General features: G+C 42.2%; 1 protein-coding gene across 1 annotated transcript in view; it reads left to right on the top strand.

The window, feature by feature from the left end:
- The window catches only part of LOC126412386 (polyamine-transporting ATPase 13A3-like), a 419,382-nt gene that overhangs the window by 355,823 nt on the left and 48,174 nt on the right, over positions 1 to 15,385 (top strand). Inside the window, exon 11 of the mRNA XM_050081962.1 lies at positions 7,394 to 7,594. Coding sequence (XP_049937919.1) covers positions 7,394 to 7,594 — 201 coding nt within the window. The remainder of the gene's footprint in view (positions 1 to 7,393; positions 7,595 to 15,385) is intronic.

The raw sequence follows: 15,385 nt of genomic DNA, 5'->3' as shown, positions 1-15,385 counted from the left end.
CTGATGATGTTTGTTTAATACTTTGCGTAAAGAAATCTCGATCTTCTATATGCTTCAATGTATTCACAATTAAAATACTGTCATTGTATCACATGACAAATTTTTTAGAGCGTCATATCACATTATATAGGGCTTACAGTTGAATCGAGCGGAATAGCACCGCTGTGTCCTATGCCTTATCACACAGATAAGAAAAAAAATTAAATGTTTTACAAGTGAAAATGTTATTTGTCCCTACCAATCATGTTTCTCCGATTCGTGCTAGACTTCATCAGTGGCCTATACTAAAGGGTGAAACAAAAAAGGAACCTTTTTAATGCACAACGAAAATAGAAAAAATCCAATAAAATTTTTATTGGTAGCAGTTGAACCACTACAACTTGCCTTTAAAAGACTGCAATCCAAATTATCAATGTTTGAAAATTACGTCCTCCTGTGCATATGCATTCTTCCTATCTGCTCTTGAGCTTCCTCATTGATTGTTGCAACATATCAGCTGGGATAGCACGAATTTCGTCATGAGCTCTTTGTTTCGATTCATCTGGTTTTCTTACCTGAGTCGTGTAGACTCGACACTTAAGTTAGCTCCGCAAGAAAAATCCACAAACGGACAAATCCAGTGGTCTTCAGGGCCAGAGAACGTCTCCGGACCTTTAAATGACGCCGTTGCCAAGCAGTTCTCACAGAGCTGCCACTGATTGCGCTGCAGTGCGGGATGCAACAAAAGATTGCAGCATTCGAAAGACTAGATTCAATTACAGCGTATGAGGCAACTGCACGCAATACTGTGACCTCGCTGACGTGTAGAGGGCGTTCATGAACTTTATTACGGTTGCTGTCTGCCCAGTAACTGCTGTTTTGCTTTATCACGTAACCTCTGAGATGAAAATGGGTCAAAGCTTGTTCAGAAATTCATTATCCTCATTTATGTTTGCCATAATCTGCTGAAATAATTCTAAACGCAACTAGTAATCGTTCTCTTCAAGTTGTTGCACGATATGCAACTTCTTTCATTGTTTTTGTAAAACATTTTCATAGCAAAAGCACGCTACCGACCAAACCTCGGACCCTTAATTGCTAAATGGTGAAACTGTTTACAGGCCATGCTATCTGTTTCGCAGTGCTGCCAACAGCATGCATTTCTTTTGACTCTTTGCATTTAATACGAGTTTCAGTTAGGAAGTAAAGCCACCTACATTTTTTTATTTTACAATAAAATTTCCATACTCATAGGATAACATCTACATCTATATCGATACTCTGCAAATCACATTTAAGTGCCTGGCAGAGGGTTCATCGAACCACCTTCATAATTCTCTATTATTCCAATCTCGTATAGCGCGCGGAAAGAATGAACACCTATATCTTTCCGTACGAGCTCTGATTTCCCTATTTTATCTTGGTGATCGTTCCTCCCTATGTAGGTCGGTGTCAACCAAATATTTTCACATTCGGAGGAGAAAGTTGGTGATTGGAATTTCGTGAGAAGATTCCGTCGTAACGAAAAAGCCTTTGTTTTAATGATGTACATCCCAAATCCTGAAACATTTCTGTGACACTCTGTCCCATATTTTGCGATAATACAAAACGTGCTGCCTTTCTTTGAACTTTGTCGACGTACTCCGTCAGTCCTATCTGGTAAGGATCCCACACCGCGCAGCAGAATTCTAAAAGAGGACGGACAAGCGCATTTTCTAACAAGGGAACCTCCCCATCGCACCCCCCTCAGATTTAGTTATAAGTTAGCACAGTGGATAGGCCCTGAAAGACTGAACACACTCCAATCGAGAAAACAGGAAGAAGCTGTGTGGAACTACGAAAAAAATAAGCAAAATATACTCCATGTGCAAGATAGGCAACATCAAGAACAAAATCTGAGGAGCGCCGTGGTCCCGTGGTTTGCGTGAGGAGCTGCGGAACGAGAGGTCCTTGGTTCAAGTCTTCCCTCGAGTGAAAATTTTTATTTTCACAAGTTATGATCTGTCCGTCGGTTCATTGACGTCTCTGTTCACTGTAATAAGGTTAGTGTCTGTTTTTTTGCGACCGCACCGCAAAACCGTTCGATTAGTAGACGAAAGGACGTGCCTCTCCAATGGGAACCGAAAACATTTGATCGCAAGGTCATAGGTCAACCGATTGCACATGATCCACATGAAAATCCGTCTGATATATTCTATACGACACTGATGACGGCATGTGCGTCACATGACAGGAATATGTTGTCGACCCACCTAACTTGTACACTTGGCGAATGGGTAAAAAGATTCTTCTACCTTGCCCAATTTAGGTTTTCTTGTGGATGTGATAATCACACCCAAAAAAGTGATGAAAACATAAAGAGTTTGTCACATAAACTGCAATAAATGAAGCAACAGTTTCACAGTCGCACAGTTTTCCCTGTACTCTGTCAAAACATACGTTTTCCGTGTGTAGACCGTCAAATCCTGCATATGTCCAAGCAAATCTGAACATGTCCTGGAATTTTGGAGAGCGAAGTTGATTATGTGTGATTGCCTGATCTTTGATAATTGTCTGAAAATAAAAAATTAAACTTCTCACTCGAGGGAAGACTTGAACCAAGGGACCTCTCGTTCCGCAGATGTTCACGCTAGCCACGGGACCACGGCGCTCCTGATCTCACATTCTCCTTGATGTTGCCTATTTTACGCATGGACTACTCAGTTTGTATATTTTGCTTATTTTTTTCACAGTTCCACACAACTTCTTCCTGTTTTCTCGATTGATCTGTGTTCAGTTTTTCAGGGTCTATCCACTGTGCCAACTTACAACTAAATCTGAGGGGGGCGGGGGGTGGGGGGGGGGGGTGCGATGGGGAGGTTCCCTTGTAAGTATCCTGCCAATAGACGCTGTCTTTGGCTACCCTTCCCCACAACATTTTCTATGTGTCCCTTCAAATTTAAGTTCTTCGTAATTGTAATACATAGGTATTTAGTTGAATTAACGGCTTTTAGATTAGACTGATTTATCGTGTAACCGAAGTTCAACGAGTTCCTTTTAACACTCATATTGATGGCCTCACACTTATTTAAAGTCAATTGCCACTTCTCGCACCATTCCGATATTTCTTCTAAATCGTTTTGCAGTTTGTTTTGATCTTCTGATGACTTTATTAGTCGATAAACGACAGCGTCATCTGCAAACAACCGAAGACGGCTGCTCATATTGTCTCCCAAATCGTTTATATATATAAGGAGGAGCAAAGGGCCTATAACACTACCTTGGAGAACGCCACAAATCACTTCTGTTTTACTCGATGACTTTCCGTCAATTACTACAAACTGTGATCTCTCTGATAGGAAATTACAGATCCAGTCACATAACTCAGACGATATTCCATAAGCACGCAATTTCACTACGAGCCGCTCGTGTGGTACAGTGTCAAAAGCCTTCCGGAAATCCAGAAATACGAAATGGTTCAAATGGCTCTGAGCACTATGGGACGCAACTGCTGTGGTCATCAGTCCCCTAGAACTTAGAACTAATTAAACCTAACCAACCTAAGGACATCACACACATCCATGCCCGAGGCAGGATTCGTACCTGCGACCGTAGCAGCAGCGCGGCTCCGGACTGGAGCGCCTTGAACCGCACGACCACCGCGGCCGGCCCAGAAATACGGAATCGATCTGAAATGCCTTGTCAATAGCACTCAGCACTTCATGTGAATAAAGAGCTAGTTGTGTTTCACAAGAACGATGTTTTCTAAACCCATGTTGACTGTGTGACAATAGACCGTTTACTTCGAGGTAATTCATTATGTTCGAACACAATATATGTTCTAAAATCCTGCTGCATATGATTCCCACAGTACATTTACGAGCCATAATCGGGAGGTCAGTTCGTGCACAAAATCGTGCTTCACCAACACTTTCGCAGTTACGGGCAGCTGTAGAGGCAGCAGAAGCTCAGTGTTTCTGCAAGGAACTTCCAGCGACTTGTTGAGTCCACGCCACGTCCAGACGCTGCACTATGCCGGGCAGAAGGAGGTCCGACACGACATTTGGAGATTTCCCATGACTTGTCACCTCAATATAATACAATATCACAAGGATAATCATGTACGGCATACAGTTAAAACACACTAAGACCTATTTTGTGCGATCCTTTGCATACACTGATGATCCAAACCATTGTCATCACCTGCTTAACAACGTGTTGGTCCAAAATTGGAACGCAATACTGCAGCGATTCTGGGTAGCACGGATTCGACAAGTCCTTGATGGGGTTCCGGAGATACGTGGGACCAGCTGTCTTTGCACAGGATGACCAGAAGGAGGGTTCATTTGATACATCACATCCTGAGACATCAAGAAATCGTCAGTTCGGTAATATGGGGAAGTGTGGAGAGTAGCAATTTTAGTGCAGGGACAAAGACTTGAACACAGGAAGAAGACTCAGATGGATGTCGGTTGTCGCAGCTATGCAGGAACGAAAAGGCTGCCATAGGATAGACTAGCGTGGAGGTCAGCAAAAATCCCACTCAGGACAGAAGCCTTCACACATATCTGATTCACGAAGTAACTTCCTTACCGCAACAATCCCACGCTAAGCCGCGGAAACTTACTCACCAGTTGCAGCCGTGTTGCGCAGTATCAGAGCGCCATCTGTCTCAACCTCTGAATGGTCATTTACCACGTCCTATGATATCCGTCTATTATTCTCGTCAGCGCAGCAGAACACAATCTGGGAACCACCTCCAGGAAGCGGTTACGTGCTCGGCCGATGAATTACAGCCAGTCTCAGAGGCTCTATGGCATCCTACTGCTTGTATAACAGAAGGTCGAGAGCTGTTTAGGTGGTGTCGAGAGGCTGTTACTGCATGCATTTCCAAATGTCTGTTATAATATTACTTTGGATATGGAGCACCAGTGCCAACGACCGATGGAAGGCAACCTTGAACAAAGATTATCTGGACCCCCTTGTTGGACGTTAATGCAATGGGCCAAATAAACATTCATTAAAAAATCGCTTGTCAGAAACGCTGTAAGACTATAGAAGGAAGGATATTATAGAATTATATATAGAATTATATTATAGAATATTATAGAATACAGAATAGGTTATGGAAACTTGAGTATTCTGTTCGGTGTATAGAACATATTGAAAATTCTTCATTTAAGTTTCCTGCTTATACTGCTGAGTGGAATTGACTATACTGTCTCTTTACAATTCTTTATCATCTCAACACTGACCCACAATATCCTAGCGCAACGCAATCTGATTGCTCAAAATGACTTCAAATAGTTAATACAAGAGTCTAACCACTGTAGGCTCTAATTACTAATAGGCACGTGGTTAGCAAAGGAAAGATTTTGTTGCAGAACAAACAATTTATTTACCTTAAGAATGTGACAACCAGTTAAAAAATTATATAATCGTCCATAACATCCAGTTCCAAAAATTATATAATCATAGACACGTTGCATTTCCATGACGGAACACGTCCAGATTGTCCGCTCCCGCTAACACTTCAAACCTCTAACCTAACTACTCACATCCAACTCCCATCACTGCTGGCTGTTCACCTCCTAGTGTTAATCCGACCAGCCACAGGTTCTTCTACAGAGTGCACACAGTGCTGTCAGAGTTATTAATGCAGAGCGCTACATAGCGTTGCCAACATACAAACACATAAACAGCTTACTTACAATATAAAGCTGGCAAAATAAAACAGGTGAAGTTATTAAAGAACTGTAAACTAGCAACCAAGATATTATTGTTCTCCCAGAAACAAAGAACAAAACACGTAGAATGGAAGCCTTACGCAAATCTTTACTGTGTATACCAGTAACTCAGAGGCAGTCTTGGAATAACGATCCCCATGAAAAACGAACTCAGGAGAATGATCACAGACCTAAAACCTACTGATCGAAATTTATTAAAAATTATATTAATATCATGGACACAAATGTATCATTTTGGAAGTGTAAAGAATCGTAACGGATGAAACAGTATATAAATTAAATTAATTTGTTAATAAATTATATGGAATAAAAGAGGATATTGGAAGAACTAGAGACACTATCACTGCAGGAGATTTTAACTGTAGAATAAATGTAAAATTGGATTCAAAATTATAGAGGCAGTAATTATGAATTAATAATGAGAGTGATAATAGCCTCTATGATATTTGTGTGCAAAATTCATTGGAAATCCTGAATCACTTTCAGCGACATGACGAAATACATAAATACACATGAAATTTAATACAGTACATCAAATATCAATAATAAGTTATCGCTAACCATCAAATAAAGATAAAAATATGTTAAGAGGAATATCTTCAGTAATCAGTATCTAATACATTGCAAATAATTTCCTTCCAGAGCAACAGAGGCTCACAAAGACAAGTGCTATGATACAGAAATCTCTACAAATAAGTCACTGTCCATTAATATTATTTAAATAACCATGAGAATGAAAGTACTATATATTCTTTCAGAAGACACTATATGAAAAATTAGTAGGAACAACATTTTATGCTAAAGAAAATCATTATCATCATACCATAAATAAATTATATGAATCAGTAACAGAACTATTATAGGAAGAAATGAAATACAAGCAAATCACTCGTAAAGTACTGAGTAGAGGAAACTGAGTAGGAGGTAAAATTTGAAAAATATAATTCTTTAGAATAGCTTAATTCCAGAAATGTTACGAAGCCAAAATTAGGAAAATAGCTGAAGATATCCAGCGCTAATCCCGCCTGCTGGCTGCCTTGTCAAGCTGGTAGAAGTAAGTCACTTAGAAGTAAGACATTTTGTTCGCGAACTAATCTTGCTGACAACTGCCCATGATATTGATCGCTCTCACTCACTGACATACTCGCCACTGGTGTCTCAGGAGGCACGTGGAGTTATCATCGGTATTTCGAGGGGCAACTCGTCAGCCCTGCTCATTCAGCCATGCTCCTCTAGGTGACCCTGAATTTAGGGTTGTTTGGGAATTAGTTGGATCCTTTATTACATGTTATAGCTTTATTGCTAAAATGGCCATTCTTTGTACGCTTCCTGAACGTTCAGTTTCTTTTTCACTATGTCTTGCTGTATCGGAAGGATTCCACTACCTCCATGAGACGATTCCTGGATTCATCGTACTGTGTGCAGGTATAGAGGACATGACTGGAGTCCTCTTCCTTGCCACATGTACACCTGGCGCTGTCTTCTTTTTCAATCCATGGTCTGTCAACAGGCATGTAAGGCATTAAGACATAATTGTTTCCCCCTCACCAAACCATCCGATATTGTCCCGCGCCTGGTGCCGAACTATAAGTTTCCCTACCATTCTGTGACCGGTTCCGTCTTTCCTGCCAGTTTTGTGTAAATCTCCCCTATCAATGTGTGACTCAATGTGATTGTTTTTGGCGCAGTCGATGCGGTTCATTCGGGCGTCGGACATCGCCATCAAGGCGCTGGACCTGTTCACGATCGTGATCCCGCCGGCGCTGCCCGCCACCATGACCGTGGGCAAGTTGTACGGCCAGAAGCGACTCGAGAAGGCGCGGATCTTCTGCATCAACTCCAGAGTCATCAACGTCTCCGGCTCCATCGACTGCATCTGTTTCGACAAGGTGAGCAGCCAATAACGTGGAAAAACATCAACGTTAGTGCGAGAGCTAAAGCCATACATGTACTTCATAACTGAACACATATATATAGGATAGGCAAAATAAAACCGTTCTGGTAAATATTTCATGCACCTTAAGTTAGGCAACCCATCTCATTTGATTCTCCTCGAGTGCATATGACGTAAGCTGAGTTGCGTATTTTAAGTTCCATGAAAGATTTTCTGGGACAGTTTCATTTACCTTTATATAGGGCAAACCAGAACTCCGTCAACAAACTTTCAGAGGTTGCAAATGATTCAAATGGCTCTGAGCACTATGGGACAACATCTGACTTCATCAGTCTCCTAGAACTTAGAACTACTTAAACCTAACTAACCTAAGGACATCACACACATCCATGCCCGAGGCAGGATTCGAACCTGCGACCGCCGGCCGCTGTGGCCGAGCGGTTCTAGCGCTACAGTCTGGAACCGCGCGACCGCTACGGTCGCAGATTCGAATCCTGCCTCGGGCATGGATGTGTGTGATGTCCTCAGGTTAGTTAGGTTTAAGTAGTTCTAAGTTCTAGGGGACTTATGACCACTGCAGTTAAGTCCCATAGTGCTCAGAGCCATTTGAACCATTTTTGAACCTGCGACCGTAGCAGTCGCGCGGTTCCGGACTGAAGCGCCTATAACCGCTCGGCCACCGCGGTCGGCTTCAGAGGTTGCAGTGAAGGCGAAAACAAGAAAAAATTGACCAGCAAACATGGGCTCAAAAATACAAGAGTCATTCAATAAGTAATGCAACATATTGTTTTTCTGAAAGGAGGTTGGGATTTTTTTTTTCAATATTCCAACACACATTATTATTCTTCATTCTTTTGCCTACAAAACCCTCTTTTCAACATACCTTCCGTTCAATGCGACGACTTTACGCCACTCTACTGGGAGGGCCTGTATACCCGTATGGCACCATTCTAGTCATCGACGCCAGAGCCAACATCGAGCTGCATCAAAAACATCCCCGTCATCAATGTGGTGCTTCTCGCGGAGTGCATCCTTCATTGAGCCAAACAGATGGAAGTTGGAAGGTGCGAGATCCGGGCTGTACTGTGGATGAGGAAGAACAGCCCAGAGAAGTTTCGTGAACTGCTCTCTGGTGCGCAAACTAGTGTGAGGCCTTGCGTTGTCATGGTGACGAAAAAGTTCGTTTGCGTTTTTGCGACAACGAACACACTGAAGCCGTTTCTTCAACTCCCTGAGGATAGCACAATATACTTCAGAGTTGAGCGCTGCATCATGAGGTAGGACATCAAACAGAACAGCCCCTTCAGAGTTCCAGAAGGCCGTCGCCTTTATTTCACCGCCTGGGAGTGCGGCTTTGGAGTTTTTCTTCGGGAAAGAGGCGATGTGGCGTTACTCCATGGATTGCCGTTTTATTTCCGGATCAAAGTGATGAACCCGCGTTTTACAGTCTGTGACGATGTTCGAATGAAAATTATCACGACCAACCTCGTAACGCGCAATCAGTTCCGTCGTAGCTCTTTATGGCCTTCTTTTAGGCGCCGACCAAAGTAGCGGGCACACACCGTTGAGTATCCCAGCTACTCTATGAGTCTGTCAGCGCACTACCGACAGAGACGTCTAGTTGTGCAGGCAAGTGTTTGATTGTGATCCGTCGATCACCTCGAATGAGTGTGTCCGCACGTTCCAACATTGCAGGAGTCACAACTGTGTTTAGCAGGCCAGCACGTAGGAGATCGCCCAATGACAACCGTGCATTTATCCACAGCCAGAACTGCAAGTGGCCGGCGCGGAGTGGCCGCGCGGTTAGAGGCGCGATGGCACGGATTGCGTGACCCCTCCCGCCGGAGGTCCGAGTCCTGTCTCGGGCATGGATGCGTGTGTTTAAAAAAAATGGCTCTGAGCGCTATGGGACTTAACATCTGAGGTCATCAGTCCCCTAGACTTAGAACTAACTAAACCTAACTAACCTAAGGACATCACACACATCCATGTCCGAGGCAGGATTCGAACCTGCGACCGTAGCAGCAGTGCGGTTCCAGATTGAAGCGTCTAGAACCGCTCGGCCACAGCGGCTGGCGGTGTGTGTGAGTTGCTCTTAGCCTAAGTAACTTTAAATTAGTTTAAGTAGTGTGTGAGACTAGGGGCCGATGACCTCAGCAGTTTGGTCCCTTAGGATTTCATACACATTTGAACATTTTTTTAACTGCAAGTACCTATTAACATATCAGATGCTCTGCTTTTTCGCCAAAAGAAACTCAATAACTTCACGATAAGGGATGACAGCAAAACAGTTGCAGGATAAAAAATTTTCATTAAAATTCTTGACTAAGCTAGTATGTATTTCACCGTCTACGTTACGCGAGATTCTGGCGCATTACGCTAGTGCCCTCTCTCGTTATATGTGTTCCATAGTGCAAGCTTCATCTGTTTGACACTAGGTCACAGGTAAATGGGTTCCATATTTTCCATTTTACATAAATGTTTTTAAATGGTCTGATATGTTTTATTTATTATGACAGAAAGTTTGAATTAACACAACTTTTAATAATTTTTGAAGCGCTTATGTAGGTATTCATGGATTTTAATATGCGCGAGTGTCTGGCACATACCACAAGTGCCCTCTCTCGGCGAAACCATCTGCCCTAGTGCTTTCACACTCTTGTCTCGATAGTTCATAGGCGAAGTACTGGTGCTAAACTGTTCGCATTGACCCTGTGCCCATAGTCATGTTGTACAAATGGAGAAGATGTCTTAATTATTGACGACGCCTTTGGCACAATTGATTTATTAATCTCCATTGCATGATGTAATTTTAGATTTTTTACTTCTGATGAAGGTATATTTATATGTACCGAAACCTTGGTCAAGAATTTTAATAAAATTTTTTTATCCTGCAACTGTTTTGCTGTCATCCTTTATCGCGAAGAATTTCAACAGTTGCTGTTGCAGCCATGTTTAAAATCTTGAAACTCAATAACTCTCTTCTTTTGAAGGCTACGTATATCGCTGTCACCTACCGGACCTTCATGAAACAAGAGGTGCTCAAGCAGGAATATTCGACAATATCCCACAACAAATTCCGCTTTTCTTCAGCCGAAATTAGCCGAGGAAAAAATCTGTTGCGTTACTTATTGAAATCCCATCATACATAGCTTACGACCTGTGAGGATTTGTTCATCATCGCTCCTCTGAAAGAAATCTCTTTGCTTTTCATATTATGAGAGGCGGTAGCATGGCTGAAACCAGAAAAAACGGTCCAGTATTATGGGCTCTAATGTGCATACCTTAAGAGCTACGAGCACATGTTGATCTTCGGTACAGTGAAACACATCTCTTCTACTGAACAAGTGACCCTAGCTCTTATGATATGCATTTTAGAGCCCCTATTTACTGGACTTGTTTCTTGTTTTTGTCCATACTACCGCATTCAGGAATTTGAAAACAAAAGTGTTTGCGGTAGAAGAGATGTGTTTCACAATATCGAAGATGACCAAGTGCTAGACATTTATTTCTTCTTTTTGGTCGATACTACCACTTCCGAAAGTTTGTCGGTGGAGTTATGGTTCACCCTTTATAAAGGGTGTATCATAATTAATTGCAAAAAGGGCGTAGTGGAAAATATATTATTGTGAATGTGTGGTTACAATCCGGCACTGACTGCAGTATGAAATACTGTCCTGGTTAGGAACAACTGCTCATAACATGTTAGCTTTCACGGGCGGCGTCTTCATTAATGAAAGCTTCCGGGCTGAATTTCCATGGTCCAAATATAAAACTGCTTCTCCTTCCTGACGTTTCGTTGTCTACTGTGGGCAACATCTTCTGAGGTGAGTCGGCGATTGGCTGCTAGGCGCTGGGGGTCCCGCTTATATAGAGCGCTTAGATGGCGCCACCACTCATCGCTTGCTTTCTACTTTAAAACTATCTCTGGCTAGTGCCATCTCTTTCAATTATAGGTAATCGATAGTCACTTCGTTGGTACAGAGTCGACCGCCATATCTTGTCTAGTGGACAGGGCTAATAACATCTGTGAGCCAATTTATCCGCAAGATGAATTAAGCCATTTGCGAACGGCTTTCAAGAGAAATGGGTACACTGACAACGAAATAGATCGAGCGCTTCACCCTAGAAGAGAAGTGTCCGAAAATACACGACAACAACAACCGTCGGCTGGAAAAGTTTTTCTTCTATTTATTCATAACATCACGGACCATATTGGGAAAGTTTTGGCCAAGTTTCAAGTGGAGACAGTCTTTCGACCTACCAAGAAAATTAGTGAAAGCTTAAGATCGGTGAAAGACGCACGACACCTTTAGCTACCCCAGGTGTGTATAAAATTTCGTGTAGCTGTGGCATAGTTTATATTGGAACAACTAAAAGGAGTGTTAATACCCGCCTAACGGAATAAAAAAAGAACTGTAGATTGGGACAAATTGACAAATCAGCTGTAGCGGAACACGTTTTCAAAGACGGTGATCACGAAATAAAATTTAGTGAGACAAACGTGATAACTATGACCTCACCATTATTATACCCGCATGTATAGAGAAGCTACAGAGATCTACAAGCACGAAAATAATTTTAATAAAAAAGAAGAAGGATTAAAATTACACGCCGGCCGGTGTGGCCGTGCGGTTCTAGGCGCGTCAGTCTGGAACGGCGTGACCGCTACGGTCGCAGGTTCGAATCCTGCCTCGGGCATGGATGTGTGTGATGTCCTTAGGATAGTTAGGTTTAAGTAGTTCTAAGTTCTAGGGGACTGATGACCACAGATGTTGAGTCCCATAGTGCTCAGAGCCATTTGAACCATTTTTTTTAAAATTACACAAGATATGGCGGTCGACTCTGTATCGACGAAGTGACTATCGATTACCTATAATCGAGAGAGATGGCACTAGCCAGAGATAGTTTTAAAGCAGAAAGCACGCGATTAGTGGTGGCGCCATCTAAGCGCTCAACATAAGCGAGACCCCCAGCACCTAAAGTGCGCGTCATATATCTTGGCGGCCGAGTTTAGGTTCGTTCTGCGCATTTGACGTCACAAAACACAGTCAGCCAATGAACAGAGAACGACGTTGCTAGATCTCGACAGCAGTGCAGAGCGCGGACGAGTGTCTTCAGTTTTAGAAACGTTCAGTCATAAATAAAGTAATAGAACAAAAGCAATGTCTTGATAGCAGACTTTCTTTTACAGAAAGTTTGGAAAAAGCATTCTTTATACCAATTGCTTCATATTCTATTAATAAATTAAACCAAACAAGCAATAAGACTCCTAATTCAGGCGATAGCAAGAAAAGGTGTTTGTTTCAGTCTCACGAACTGCTTTTTCGCAATAAAGAACAGCGGTAATTGTTTATTTCCTATTGTACTTCGACGAAGCGTGAGTAATTCATAGTCATACCAACAGTGTTTATAAGGAGTTGCGTGAGGTGTTAGAGTGTTTATGGAGTCACATTGTTCGATGAGCTGAGGTAGCGGAACGGTTAAGGTGTTGGGATGCAAAGTGAAAGGTTATGAGTTCAAACCTTGTGCGGTGCTTAATATTTCCTGTATTTAAAAACAATATTGGAGTGACTTACTTCACGAATTTTATTCGTTTGAATGAAATTTCTAGTGCTTTGCCTCTTCATTAACTTTTTCGCTGCTGCAGACACGTGCTGCCCGCATTCCGCTCTGTGCGCGATTTTGTCATCACTGCACTTCTAGCCTGTGCAGACACATGGTGTTCCCACTGCTTTGACACACTTATCATTCGATTTCACAAAAACTATTTGGCCAAAAAATTTGATTTTTACACGTCTTCTTGCCTGATACCTTCCCCCCATAAATGACTTGATTTTGTTTTGATGTGCAGCATTAAATGTAGTAAACCATTGCACGAAATTTTGAAGAGTTTGCAGGGGTAAAAGTCCATAGCGTATACTTTCCGTATGGTCGATTTTAGTTGCCACAATGTTGAGAATGAAATGTGGACAAGATACTTAAATTTCATATAATATTTACTGTATAACAATATCTCATTTAATTTAAGTACCACATAGGTGTCGTATGTAATATTGAGAAATATTCCGTCTTTCGCGACTGTTATAAAAGTTTTATATACACACGGCACGTTTGGCTTTATTTTAAAGCACTTCCATCGGTGAAAGGTATGGCACATACACAATGGTATTCATGTTCTCTTCCTTGTTTTTGTTCCACAGTCGCAGTTTTACCAATGCTATTGAAATATATCCCTCTTCTGCAACTGTAATAAGCGACTTATTTAGACCAGACGCGTTTCTCTCTTTTGAAGCATCATAAGAGGACTGTATTTTGTGTCCTCCATTGCCAAGTCACCTTTCGTAGTTTTGTACTGCGGTAGCTCAATATTCACCGTTTGTGTTGGCTCATCAGTGTTTTAGCAAATTAATGCTGTTTGTGTGTGCCACACACAAAATTATATTTGACATAGCTCTGAGCACTTCACTGACAGACGGTATATTCAAGTCCTAATGTTTTTGTAAGTCCACAGTTTTGTTTAATGTATTTTGTCTACTTCCTTTTGATTGAAGTGCTTTAAAATAAAGCCAAACGTGCCCAGTGTAAGTAAAACTTTTGTTACAGTCGTGAAAGGTGGAATATTTCTCAATATTACATACGACACTTATGTGGTACTTAAATTAAATGGAATGTATAGGTATCTTGTCCACATTTCATTCTCAACATTGTGGCAACTAAAATCGACCATACGGAAAGTATACTCTATGGACTTTTACCTCTGCAAACTCTTCCAAATTTCGTGCAAAGGTTTACTATATTTAATGCTGCATAATAACTGCGTTGAACATCGAAACAAAATTAAGTCATTTATGGGGGGAAGGTATCAGTCAAGAAGATAGGTAAAAATCTAATTTTTGAGCCAAATAGTTTTTGTGGAATCGAATGATAAAGAGTGCAAAGCAGTCGGAACACAATGTGTCTGCACAGGCGAGCAGTGCAGTGACAAAATCGCCCACAGCGCGGAATGCAGGGAGCACGTCTTTGTAGCAGCGAAAGGGTTAATGCGGCCGCGGTGGCTTTACTTCATGAACTGCGCGCTCCCCCCTACACGTAAGCTTGCGAACTATGCTATACTATGGCGCTGCTTCTATTGGCGCGTGCGTCGTGTGCAACCGGCAACGCAGCAATCTCCAGCGTCTGGGCGGGCATGCGCGAGCCGCCAAGATAAAAGAATTGAACTATAGCAACCAGTCACCGACTCACCTTAGAAGATGTTGCCCGCAGTAGACAACGAAACCTCAGGAAGAAGAAGCAATTTTATATATGGACCACGGCAATTCAGCCCGGAAGTTTTAATAAATGAACTGCTCATATGTTATTTCAAAAGCCTTATGAATCTTAGAACGCACTTTGTGGCCTACCGTTGCCACTCTTGAGAGTAGTGTTCGCTTTCAAATCTTAATGTTCGCCAAAGAACGTCAGAGCTGGAGCTAGAGTTCTGTAGGACGTCTCAACCCCGGTCGCCGCACTAATGCACCCAACAGAGGTCAAACGATCAATCGAGGTAACGCCGTGGTAGGACAGTTAACTCATATTCGGATGGATACTTGGTCAGACCAACAAACATCCGGCCATCGGGATTTTCCGTTATTTCCCTAAATCGCTTAAAGCGAATATCGAAATGATTGCTTCGAAAGGGCATGACCGATTACTTCCCCATCCTTGCTGCAAACCAAGCTTGTGCTCCATCTCTAGTGACCTCGAATTCGACTGGACAATGAAATCTAATCTTTTTCTTTCTTAG

This window comes from Schistocerca serialis, chromosome 7, assembly GCF_023864345.2.
Source record: "Schistocerca serialis cubense isolate TAMUIC-IGC-003099 chromosome 7, iqSchSeri2.2, whole genome shotgun sequence".
NCBI classification, from domain to species: domain Eukaryota; kingdom Metazoa; phylum Arthropoda; class Insecta; order Orthoptera; family Acrididae; genus Schistocerca; species Schistocerca serialis.
The sequence above is the reverse complement of the archived record's forward strand: the minus strand, read 5'-3'. Positions and strand labels throughout refer to the sequence as shown.